The sequence below is a fragment of the Mixophyes fleayi genome, chromosome 4, assembly GCF_038048845.1.
Source record: "Mixophyes fleayi isolate aMixFle1 chromosome 4, aMixFle1.hap1, whole genome shotgun sequence".
NCBI lineage: Eukaryota > Metazoa > Chordata > Amphibia > Anura > Limnodynastidae > Mixophyes > Mixophyes fleayi.
The window spans coordinates 56,236,184-56,249,652 of record NC_134405.1 but is presented as its reverse complement, the minus strand read 5'-3'; the positions used below and the strand labels follow the sequence as shown (position 1 = coordinate 56,249,652).

Below are 13,469 nucleotides of genomic sequence, written 5' to 3'. Positions count from 1 at the left end.
TCCCACAGGGTGTCCTTATTGATAGCAGGAAATGTGTCTCTTCTTCTAGTAGTTTGTTGTAATTAGCGTAACAGTTACTGTGACAATGGCCTAATACTCTGCTGCTTTCTGCTGGAGTTACAGTATCAGGTCTGCAGGCCGCATTCAGTTTATGAGTTCAGCGACTTTACACCTCTCTGTATTGTTGCTGTATTAATGTCAGCTCCGCAGATCCAGTGTATGACAACAGTTGTGAACACGGACCCTCACCTAACACCCCTCTGTAATAAAGCTGTACGTTCAGTTTATTACCTAACACTTTGCTGAATAGAGTCTGAATAGGAGTGTGAGCTCTGTAGGCATGGACTATGAGGAGAAGATGGCGACATGATACTGAGACGCGTAAGGCCAATGTCGTGTATCAGCAATAGAGTGTCAGCTCTGTGGGTCCAGTCTATGAGAACAGTAGCAGTGACGTCACACCTTTTATATGTTGATCTCCTATTTTCTTTAGAAGTTAGGAGTGTGAGAAAGAACAAAAGGCTTTTACCAACGAAATAAGACCTCATTAACAGCCTAACACCCCCTCCTAACACACAAACACAATACCACCCATCTCCAACCAGCTGACATTACTGACCCCTCCCAGAGACACACACAGAGGGGCTTTCATCTGACTCTCCCACACTATCTCCCTGGAGTACTGGAGCAGTCTCTCTCATAGACAAGTACAGGGACTGCTGCCAGCTGAGCTATCTTTGACGCAAGATGCTCGGCCGTCACAGGAAACTAACCTTTGGGACATTATGGACTGAAGGTAAGTGCTAGCACATAACATACATCATATGGTGTGTGTACATATATATATATATATATATATATATATATATATATATATATAACTCATTTTGAATCAGTCAATACAGCACTTTTACTTTGCAGCAGTTCATTAAGGAGCATCTCGTATCTCTGAATACGTTACGAAATAATGATACAGTGTACTCCACAGGGGGTAAAACACTACATTGGACACACTTCTCCTCAACAACCACATAGAAGATACATAGATGCTGACACACAGGGGCGTATTCAATTGTTGGCGTTACTGCCTAAAGTAACGCGGCGCGTGCACTATTACCGTCATTACGGTACCTTTCACGCTGGATTCAGCTCGCGGCTCAGGGAGCTGCGAGCTGAAATCCGGCTTGGTATTACCGTGATACCGGTAATACTTTTTCCACTGCGGAAAACGGGAACAATTGAATATGCCCCACAGAGTGAGAGCTGCACAAGACTGGGAGCCGATATGTTCTTTCTCAGATTTAAAGCACCAACTGTCACTACATTATCACCCAAAGTTCTACATTGTTGTAGTTTTTTTGTTTGTTTAGAAAACACTTTGATTTTAATTTTCAAGGGCAAGTTGTCCATCTAAGTGGCTCACAGGTCAGTGGACTGGTACAATACACTCACCATTGCGTCAGGTTTCCTGGACATAAACATTTCATATATTGTACTATACATTTGGTCAGTATGGAAAAACTTGATACAAAAACCTGAAAGTGTTGCTATCAGTTAGGGATGGTTGGCAGCTATGCCCTTGTATAACTATATACTCTATACACTGCTATATGTTAAGAGGGACAATTGGGTTTGAGCTCGAAATGGGAATTGTTCAATTAAAATAATGAGATAGAGTAAAACATCATTATATGCTAAGCTGACAGGGGAGGGTTACTAGAGCTAAATCCTCTATAATTCAAGGGAACATCACAGTCATTGTTTCATTATCTAATAGGCTAAAAGGATAAAAAGTCCTTTAACTGCAAACAACAATATGGAATCTGTTTGTAAGGCGAAATTCATATTTCTCCTAAACACCTGTAGAAGAACATAACAGGAGTGCATATACTTACTCATAAAGTAAGTATATAACATGGACTGGAGAAGATATAAGGCAGAACAAAATATCAACCAAGGAATCCAAAGGGACAATGCCTCTGGTGGACAGATTGTCTTGAAAGTATAGTTGAACATATGTTTGGTTTTAGCCAATCAAAAAGAAGTGATGCAAAAGTCCTTGTTTTCCAAGATTGCTCCCTGGTAATGTCCCTGTTTTTTTTATTAGTGACCGATTATTCACTAACACTTTTTCCATTCTCTATGTAATTCTCAGTATTTGTTTGTGTTCAGTAAGTACGGTCAATCACACAGTACAATTTCTCTTGTATTTTCTTGCATTTGTTCTAAGGCATACCAAGCTGCACAGTACCGCTTCTCTTGTGCTGTACGTAATTCACCCCTTTTCCTGTTCTTTATGCTGGATGTAATTCCCAGTATCTATTCTTATCCTGCACATATGACCAACTGCATAATACAACTTTTCCTGCCCTCAATGCAAGTCTCAGTATCTGTTGTTATTTGGTAAATATGGACAACTGCACAGTGCTGATACTTTTGTTGTGTACACTGAGTGTAATTCTCGGTATCTGTTCTTACTGAGAATGTTGTGTTATTGCATAATAATGTAATGTTGTGTTATTGCATAATAATGTAATGTTGTGTTATTGGATAATAATGTAATGTTGTGTTATTGGATAATAATGTAATGTTGCGTTACTGGAGATTATTTCATACACACAGAAATATGTTATGATATTGTCAAATTGGGGGGTGTAGTATAGTGTGTCCATCTTTAGTGAATGATGTGATCAATTGTTCTACAACAATGGGGCATATTTATGAATTGGGGCAAAGTGCCCAGTCCCCAGTTTTCTATGTCAGGGCGAAGCAGGGGGGGACCTGCATTGTAATGAAATGAAACATGTTGCACTGAGGAGCGTAGGTCATCTCTGTCTCATTTTAAAGCATTTTAAAGCAGAGCTGCATTATGTGTAATACAGAAACATTACTTATGGTGGCGCTCTGAGCCAAAAATGGAGCATTAACATACATAGAGCCCAATGATCTTGCTGCAATCTAAAACCATAGGTCATTTACAAACCATAAAATCAGCGCACCTGCAATGCTTCCTTCTGTGCACGTGTGTCGCTACTAGTCCAAGCGCATTCCAAGGTGCGCGCGAATTATACCACCTTTAGAAACACCCCATGAAATCAATCTGCAATCTGAAAGGAAAAAATATCATATGCACATAAATGTATTGAGGAAACCGCCCAAGAACGAGCATAATTCCCTATGGTGCCCTACATTCAAGCTAAGTTAGGGTATGTGCATACAGCGAAAGTGGTTTTTCTACGCTTTCCCCAGGGCTGAGTGACTATGTAAAAATACATTTTAAGAATCAACAATTCATTAGTATCGAGTTTCAGGTTCCTTTCATATATAACCAAATGTAAATGCAGAGGATCAGTTGTTTATTTGTTATATATAGTCACACCCTAATATATATATATATATATATATATATACACACACACACATATGCACCTACATATTACAAAGTGTTTGTTTTGCAGAGAATACTTAATCATTCATATCAGTCCCTGCCCCAGTGGAGCTTGCAATCTATATTCCCTAGCACACACGGCTAACTTTGTCGGGAGCCAATTAACCTATTATGTAGAATAGTAGAGCCAGCCATTTGTTTAATGTCTAGGAAGGGGATTCCTGCTTTTTGTCTCTCATAATCCAGAGACACCAAATTTGCAAACCAAATGTAGGAGACAGGCAAATGCTTAGTCTAGCTGTAGACGGATGGAGAGAGGCTTTGGTCTATGGCTGTGTGGAGGAGACGGGTGGGGAAAGATACTTGGGTGGTTAGGTGAAGCCAGTGATAAACTGGGAAATATTTTTAGAAACAGACCTGGATAAACAAAAGATCAGACAGGCTACATATCTGTCTACATCAAATATTTCATGCTTCTGATAAGTATCAGTCATTATTAATATTACAGATTCATTATTGATCTAGTACATTCTAGAAATGAAACTTATAATCTGATCGGTTGCTATGGGCAACACCTCCACTTTTCCGTTTTAGAAGCTTTAGTAAATCTAACCCTAAAGTTTAAAAACAATGTCATAGTACCTATTTTATGAAGAGCATTAATATTTTCATATCAATATTTTCATAAACTTGTGGCCTTAACATGACACTTGATTGCATGCTCATATTGAACATATATATATATATATATATATATATATATATATATATATATATATATATATGTGTATCACATAGGTTGATTAAACAGATCTGTCATTTTTGGCTCAGAAGCATGAAAGCCACAAACCTGGGAGGACCTAAGAGCTGCCAGTAATTGATTGTAAAACATTCCATAACAAGTGAGTAGGCTCATGTTGTATGTGGGTCTAGTGTCACAGATTCTGGCCACGCGGCCTCAGACTTTTGTAAAATCCCCAAATCTCAAGAACCTGATCGATCACTAATGTCTATGCCATATTGCATAGAGATAACTGTGTGTGTGCCAGTCAACCAGGAGAGTTAGCCATGCATGTGTCTGCCCCCCTGTAGAGATAGCTGTGTGTGTGCCAGTCCCCCTGTAGAGATAGTTGTGCCTGTCACTGTCCCCCTGTAGAGATAGCTGTGCCTGTGACTGTCCCCCCGTAGAGATAGCTGTGCCTGTGACTGTCCCCCCGTAGAGTTAGCTGTGCCTGTGACTGTCCCCCGGTAGAGATAGCTGTGCCTGTGACTGTCCCCCCGTAGAGTTAGCTGTGCGTGTGACTGTCCCCCTGTAGAGATAGCTGTGCCTGTGACTGTCCCCCCGTAGAGTTAGCTATGCGTGTGACTGTCGCCCCGTAGAGTTAGCTGTGCCTGTGACTGTCCCCTGGTAGAGATAGCTGTGTGTGACTGTCCCCCTGTAGAGTTAGCTGTGCATGTGACTGTCTCCCGGTAGAGATAGCTCTGCCTGTGACTGTCCCCCCGTAGAGTTAGCTCTGCCTGTGACTGTCCCCCCGTAGAGTTAGCTGTCTGTGTGACTGTCCCCCGGTAGAGATAGCTGTGCCTGTGACTGTCCCCCTGTAGAGTTAGCTGTGCGTGTGACTGTCCCCCCGTAGAGTTAGCTGTGCGTGTGACTGTCCCCCGGTAGAGATAGCTGTGCCTGTGACTGTCCCCCCGTAGAGTTAGCTGTGCGTGTGACTGTCCCCCGGTAGAGATAGCTGTGCGTGTGACTGTCCCCCGGTAGAGATAGCTGTGCCTGTGACTGTCCCCCCGTAGAGTTAGCTGTGCGTGTGACTGTCCCCCGGTAGAGATAGCTGTACGTAATTCACCACTTTTCCTGTTCTTTATGCTGGATGTAATTCCCAGTATCTATTCTTATCCTGCACATATGACCAACTGCATAATACAACTTTTCCTGCCCTCAATGCAAATCTCAGTATCTGTTGTTATTTGGTAAATATGGACAACTGCACAGTGCTGATAATTTTGTTGTGTATACGCCGAGTGTAATTCTCGGTATCTGTTCTTACTGAGAATGTTGTGTTATTGGATAATAATGTAATATTGTGTTATTGGAGATTATTTCATACATACAGAAATATGTTATGATATTGTCAAATTGTGGGGTGTAGTATAGTGTGTCCATCTTTAGTGCATGATGTGATCAATTGTTGTTCTACAACAATGGGGCATATTTATTAATGGGGGCAAAGTGCCCAGTCCCCAGTTTTCTATGTCAGGGCGAAGCAGGGGGGGACCTGCATTGTAATGAAATGAAACATGTTGCACTGAGGAGGGTAGGTCATCTCTGTCTCATTTTAAAGCAGAGCTGCATTATGTGTAATACAGAAACATTACTTATGGGGGCGCTCTGAGCCATAAATGGAGCATTAACATACATAGAGCCCAATGATCTTGCTGCAATCTAAAACCATAGGTCATTTACAAACCATAAAATCAGCGCACCTGCAATGCTTCCTTCTGTGCACGTGTGTCGCTACTAGTCCGCCAAGCGCATACCAAGGTGCACGCCATTTTTACCACCTTTAGAAAGACCCCATGAAATCAATCTGCGGGTTGGTGCAAAATGCACAGGGTGGAGAAAGGAAAAAATATCATATGCACATAAATGTATTGGCAGAGGATCAGTTGTTTATTTGTTATATATAGTCAACAAACACTTTGTAATATGTAGGTGCATTTATATATATATATATATATATACATATATATATATACACATATACACACACACATATATATGCACCTACATAGTACAAAGTGTTTGTTTTGCAGAGAATACTTAACCATTTATATCAGTCCCTGCCCCAGTGGAGCTTGCAATCTATTATCCCTAGCACACAGGGATAACTTTGTCGGGAGCCAATTAACCTATTATGTAGAATAGTAGAGCCAGCCATTTGTTTAATGTCTGGGAAGGGGATTCCTGCTTTTTGGCTCTAATACTCCAGAGACACCAAATTTGCAAACCAAATGTATGAGACAGCCAAACGCTTAGTCTAGCTGTAGACGGATGGAGAGAGGCTTTGGTCTATGGCTGTGTGGAGGAGACGGGTGGGGAAAGATGCTCGGGTGGTTAGGTGAAGCCAGTGATAAACTGGGAAATATATTTAGAAACAGACCTGGATAAACCTGACTGTCCCCCAGTAGAGATAGCCGTGCGCGTGTCTGTCCCCCGGGAGAGATAGCCGTGCGCGTGTATGTCCCCCAGTAGAGATAGCTGTGCGCGTGTCTGTCCCCCAGTAGAGATAGCTGTGCGCGTGTCTGTCCCCCAGTAGAGATAGCTGTGCGCGTGTATGTCCCCCGGGAGAGATAGCTGTGTGCGTGTCTGTCCCCCAGTAGAGATAGCTGTGCGCGTGTCTGTCCCCCAGTAGAGATAGCTGTGCGCGTGTATGTCCCCCGGGAGAGATAGCTGTGTGCGTGTCTGTCCCCCAGTAGAGATAGCTGTGCGCGTGTCTGTCACCCAGTAGAGATAGCCGTGCGCGTGTCTGCCCCCCAGTAGAGGGGGCAGAGATAGCCGTGCGCGTGTATGTCCCCCAGTAGAGATAGCTGTGTGCGTGTCTGCCCCCCAGTAGAGATAGCCGGTCGCGTGTCTGTCCCCCAGTAGAGATAGCTGTGCGCGTGTCTGTCCCCCAGTAGAGATAGCTGTGCGCGTGTCTGTCACCCAGTAGAGATAGCCGTGCGCGTGTCTGCCCCCCAGTAGAGGGGGCAGAGATAGCCGTGCGCGTGTATGTCCCCCAGTAGAGATAGCTGTGTGCGTGTCTGTCCCCCAGTAGAGATAGCCGGTCGCGTGTCTGTCCCCCAGTAGAGATAGCCGGTCGCGTGTCTGTCCCCCAGTAGAGATAGCTGTGCGCGTGTCTGTCCCCCAGTAGAGATAGCTGTGCGCGTGTCTGCCCCCCAGTAGAGGGGGCAGAGATAGCCGTGCGCGTGTATGTCCCCCAGTAGAGATAGCTGTGTGCGTGTCTGCCCCCCAGTAGAGATAGCCGGTCCCGTGTCTGTCCCCCAGTAGAGATAGCCGGTCGCGTGTCTGTCCCCCAGTAGAGATAGCCGGTCGCGTGTCTGTCCCCCAGTAGAGATAGCTGAGCGAGTGTCTGTCCCCCAGTAGAGATAGCTGTGCGCGTGTCTGTCCCCCAGTAGAGATAGCTGTGCGCGTGTCTGTCCCCCAGTAGAGATAGCCGGTCGCGTGTCTGTCCCCCAGTAGAGATAGCTGTGCGCGTGTCTGTCCCCCAGTAGAGATAGCCGGTCGCGTGTCTGTCCCCCAGTAGAGATAGCTGAGCGAGTGTCTGCCCCCCAGTAGAGATAGCCGTGCGCATGTATGTCCCCCAGTAGAGATAGCCGTGCGCGTTTATGTCCCCCAGTAGAGATAGCTGTGTATGGGACTGTCCCCCTGTAGAGATAGCTGTGTATGGGACTGTCCCCCTGTAGAGATAGCGGTGTATGTGACTGTCCCCCAGTAGAGATAGCTGTGTATGTGACTGTCCCCCAGTAGAGATAGCTGTGTATGTGACTGTCCCCCAGTAGAGACAGCTGTGTATGTGACTGTCCCCCAGTAGAGATAGCTGTGTATGTGACTGTCCCCCAGTAGAGATAGCTGTGTATGTGACTGTCCCCCTGTAGAGATAGCTGTGCCTGTGACTGTCCCCATTTGTACATATGACCCGGTCACATCCTGTAACATTGGTCATGCAGCTGGAATGTGTCTTTGTAATCTGATAAATTCCACAAACATCATCTTTGTACATCAGGCATAGCTTTGTGTGGGTGTGTGATAAAGTGGGCAGAAAGCACAGCAACTGTTCAATATTTGTACTTTATAAAACGCTTATTACATATAGAGGTGTTGTGTGGATCACACTATGTAGCTGGAGGTCATGTGTATTTTGCTTTATTACTGAGAGGATGAGACCCCTTTGCACCAGGGTGCAGGGGACATGAAAAACCCCACTAGTAGCTGTTGTGGAACTACAAGTCCCAGCATACTCTCCAGTCCACCCATGGAGAGAGTACCTTCAATGGGCAGCTGATTATATACCATGAGAGAAGGTGATATAGACAGATTATGCAATGTGATGTTATGTCTATACAGTCCTAGGTGTGCATTATTCATGTGTATATTTAGCCCAGCAAGTGCTCCATTGTGTTTATTGAATCTCTGACCTGCTGCTATCAGATGGAACCTGGAATGTGGCAGCGCTAGTTATGCTGCATTCCCATATCCCGGCAGAGTCACTGGATGGACTCAGCTATGGCTGGAATCTGACTTATAAATAACCAGCCATACAAGGCAGTGAAGGGAGTGGGAGGAGCCTCTGCAGGTGAGGATGGGCAGGTATACCATGGACTGGGCTAGCACAGCTCAGTCTCAGCTGAACACAGCCACAGGTGTAGATGGAGGATTGTGTATAACACCTGGATAGACCTGTCCATAAAGCTCACTCACACACTGTCAGGTACGTGACTGTCTCCTATCTGCTACTTCTATAAAAGCATGTGTACGTGTCTAGAAGCAGGTTCATATCAATGCGGGAATGATACACCGAATTCTTTCATCTTAACAAATAACCTGATTACACACACACATATATATGGGCACTTGGCACATCCCTGTAGACTAAGTCATGGACAACGTGGAATTTTTACATATATAATCATCATTGTCCACTCCATTTATGACATATAGCAACACAAATTGCAATATGTGGAACTAACAGTCCCTTTTTTTAATATAGAAAAGTAGTTGTAGTCAGTACAGCATTAATTGTGTATTCGTGGACTGCAGAGTATCTTTGCTACTTTGTTTATACAATGTGGCCCTCTTTTGCAACCCAGTTTGTGCATGGGGAGTGCAGATGATCAATGTCAAACTGGGTGAGCTGCACTCTTACCCGTTGCCAAATTATTACAAATCAACACAGTTCCACACCACCTAAACCCGATTCATTAAACACGACAGCATAACGCAAATTTTCAAAGCAATCCCAGCTTCATTATCAACCCCTGTATATCAAATTATAATAAAGAAGTATCACACGGTTTTCAGTAACAAGACAGTAGCAGAATCTTTCTGGTGTCACCTCAGTAACAGAAGAGAACTGTGCACCACAGAATTGCAAGATATATAACATACAGCTACAGACTGTACATATATGTCGTGTACATTTCATGCTGATTTTCCTTTCAGTATTAATGTTGAATTTCACCTTGTTTGTATTTCATCTGTATGAGAGGTGATGTTTTATTCATATTGCATAAAATTGTTGCACAGTGCTGTATGTTAGGCATCATAACATGGTGTTTGCATTGCAGATAACTGCACCGAACAAGTGTTCATGCATAGTCACTGATATCACTATGTTGTATTTGTGAAATGTTTTCTCACACGCAGTTGTTCTTTTCTGTTTGCAGAGCGTACAGAGGGCTGTGTGTTGCTAGGAAGCACGGCTGTATATCGTCGCATCATGGATCCACCCTCAGGCTGCAGTGCTCCAGCAGTTCCTCATTATGCACAATCGGCAGGTAACCGTGTAGGAAATCGAGACTACACGGTCGTACGTAATCGCTTTGAGAAATCAGAGTCAGAAGATTCAGGTGTGGAGTTACCACCACCTTCCCCATTTGGATCTGAGAGCAGCTACAACCCAGATGAGCCAGAGAGTCTGGAAAGCTCCGCCCCCGAGTATTCTGAGAGTCCAGAAAGCCCAGAAAGCTCAGCCCCAGAGGATCCTGAGAGCCTGAAAAGCTCCATCTGTAGCAAACAAGATTCTTTTGCACTCTCCGAGGAGACACACAAACTTGCACATTCTGCTTCTAAGAATCCTGGGAGTTTCAAAATGCATCCCCATAAGGATATAGACAGGCTGGAATATTTTCTCCCCCAGCAGCGGGAAAAAGATACATCGGGTGTGCCCCACAAGCTGGAACAGGCAGTCCTCAGGAGCAGACGGCAGCGGAGCACTAGCAGAGAGTCCATCCAGAACCGGGCGGCAAGATATAGCAGGCAATATCCGGGATCACTAAAAGACCAACGTAGAGGGAAAACCTTCGCCCACCAAGCAAGGAGCCCAATTCGTCAAAGTGAAGAAAATAAGGTAAGAGACATTGGTGAAACTGGAGCACCTTGAAGATACCTAGGTGAACACAGGGAGAATATACAAACTCCAGCAAACAGCACCTGTAGATATTTCCAGGGAGACATTGCTTGCACTAATTGCTCTTACTTTGTTATTACTAGGACCAGGACCCTCTACATCTCCCGGGGGATGGTCTCCGGTATCTGGAGAGTCTGTGCGACATGCTAGAGCAAATTGCGGGGCTACAGGAAAATAATCTGAGGCTTCAACATGAAAAGAGAGAGGCAGAGGAGAGGCTACGCAACCGAGTGAGTGATAAGAGATACTGTTGTCCCATAGTTATCTGCTGCTGTCAGTCATTCACTGTCTGTTGGGCCATACAATAACTGTATTATGATATGCATAAAAATAACTCGCCACTGGCCTATGTAGAGGCTGCAGTAATTTAGCAAGGTGAAGTCGAGTGCTAATTTGTGTGCTGTTCTCTTTCTACAGGTGGTCATCTTAGATTCCTGTGTGTGCGGCAGCTCTCGCACCTGCAGGGAGTTGGACAATGACCTGACAGACAACCCCCTTCCCAATGAGAGGACCTGGGAAGCACAGCACTACAGGAAAAGATCGTCTTCCCAAGCGGGAATGCTGCTCACCATTGCCAGACACACAGGTGAGGGAACCAACTTGTGCTCTGCAACTGTACTTAACATGCTGGGGCATCTGTGCAGCTGCTATGACTTCATAACACCCATTCTGCAGGCCTCAGGCGGGACAGGGTTTATTTAAAGGCTGCACTGGGTGGGTTGACTGAAATTCTAATGAGTTTTGTTTTCCTTTATAGACAGTACCCTGAGAGAATCAGACAAAACGGAACCTCATTATGTGAGTGTTCCGAACCTGAAGGGAGGCGACAGACGAAGAACAACCCAAACCTGTAAAGTGAGTAATATCTCAGCTCAGCAAGACAGACCTGCACATAACATATACGCCACTGCGATTCTTACATCAAACACACATACCCGCATTATACCTCTCCAAACTGTAGCATAAGAAACAAACATCAAAGTACCAAAGGAGACATATTACAAAATAAAGTTACCAGCTATATTTATTGTGAAAATACAGAACAGAACAAGATGGCCGAAGTTGTGTCATAGCTGAGATCTATGGTTAAGAGCGATATCAGCAATTTACAATCAATTCCTCGCTGTAAATTTAGTACGATTTTCTAAATGAGGTAAAGGGTGGGAGAGGGTTTATTTTTAGTAAAGCATGGGTGTATAGCTTTATTCACTCCCCAAAAGGACTTGAATCTTGCCCCAGTAAACCTCTCCCTCTACCCCCCCCCCCCGATGAAGTATATATACATGCAACAAAAGGGCCTTCCATGTAATTCTGCCACCCGATGCCCTAACACAATACAATATGGCTGCCTCCACAGTGTGCAGGTGATGGTCACAATACGTTTATTATAATACTCTCTTGCTCCCTACAGGCAGAGGTATCACAGTGGTATAAAGTGAAGGAAATGCTCTCTAAGCTGGCGCATAAAGGAGCAGGACCAGCGGACGTTAAGGGCAGCAGCCGCACTGCAGAACCGCACTACAACTGCAGGTACAGTAATAACGTATCAGCATAGAACGTGGCGTTTGTACAGATGAGACCCAGAGCAGTACAATAAGTCTCGTTTGGTATTTAACTCGCTCTCTCTTTCCCACAGGACACAGGCAACGCTGGAGGGAACTTCTCAACACCCGAGAAGACTGTTCTTACCCGGGCTGGTGATTAGACCACGAAACAACAGTCGACAGTTCCGGTGAGAGGCGGTTATCCCAGGGAAAAGGACTGATAGAGGAATGCACTGTACAAAAAGGATTTACTTCCAGTGACACAAGCCCGGTAGAAACGCACCAGTATCTGGGAAGATTAACAATGGCACTACGTAACACTGCCAGGGACAACGCTTCCCTTCTTTATCCAAACTCTGCACCATAATGTTCTGCAGTCAGGAACGTGCTGACTGCAGAGAACGTACCGCGGAGGTCACACTCCAGAAGACGGGGAGTTAGCGCGTCTGGTCAGAGGACACTTTATTACAATGCACGGACATTTGTGTCGCTCTGCAAAGCGGCGCCAAATATATGTATTTATATGTACAGAACTATATTGCTATATATGTGTTTAAATTATAAATATAATTGGAATTCAAATATTAAGACTTTATTTAGACAAGCTTTATTCACTTATGTTACACAAAATAAGTGAAGGCAGTAAAGTTATTCTGACATGTCAGCTTGTCACAGCCCACCATGATCAGTTCGCCACTAACAGCCATACTTCAGGTTACAGGGATGGGCCAAGCGCCCACAATTACTGTGTATGAGAATTCTGGAACTGTCCTCGTTTAGTTCAACACAACTCCCGGCCTGCACATAGTTCTACAGCTGCTTATACTGTACAGCCAGCTTGTTGTGATACAATCTGAATTTGGGTCACTGACGTAGTGAATGGACACCCACAAGGGCTGTTTTTATAAAAGGCCATTTACCTTCCTGTAGACTCGCCATCATACTTCCTGGTAATGGAGTCTTTGGTGATGAAGTCTTGCAGCTTCTCTCTCAGCCACTGGATCATGTAGGAGAACAGGGTGATTCTTATATAAAATTAAAAAAAGTGAGTCTACTCTTTCTTGACCAAAGAGATATAGACATCTAATGGGCGAAATAAAAAACAAAAACAAATGTAACTGTATACTAACCATAGCCAAATAGTCTTATTCTTAACGGTGACGTAACATTAACCCAGGTCCTACCTCTAAAATGTACCTGATGCCAGAATTATATATCTATAAATGAATGCAGGCAGTAATCCAGGACCATGTATTAACCATAAACCGAGCTCAAGCTCCTTACATGATGTTTATGACGGGGGGCCACTTACATGATGTTTACCACGGAGGGCCACTTACATGATGTTTA

General features: G+C 44.3%; 1 protein-coding gene across 2 annotated transcripts; it reads left to right on the top strand.

The window, feature by feature from the left end:
• The first annotated feature begins 718 nt into the window (after window positions 1-718).
• C4H8orf58 (chromosome 4 C8orf58 homolog) lies at window positions 719-12,703 on the top strand. 2 transcript variants are annotated; one of them, XM_075207106.1, is made up of 7 exons: window positions 719-796; window positions 9,833-10,515; window positions 10,659-10,805; window positions 10,993-11,161; window positions 11,333-11,430; window positions 11,987-12,105; window positions 12,212-12,703. In XM_075207106.1, the coding sequence occupies exons 1-7, from the start codon at window positions 748-750 to the stop codon at window positions 12,309-12,311; spliced, it is 1,365 nt and encodes a 454-aa protein (XP_075063207.1). In that variant the 5' UTR covers window positions 719-747; the 3' UTR covers window positions 12,312-12,703. The 2 variants fall into 2 exon arrangements, with proteins under 2 accessions (XP_075063207.1, XP_075063208.1); XM_075207107.1 differs by lacking the exon at window positions 719-796 and adding an exon at window positions 8,646-8,877.
• The last annotated feature ends 766 nt before the right edge of the window (window positions 12,704-13,469 follow it).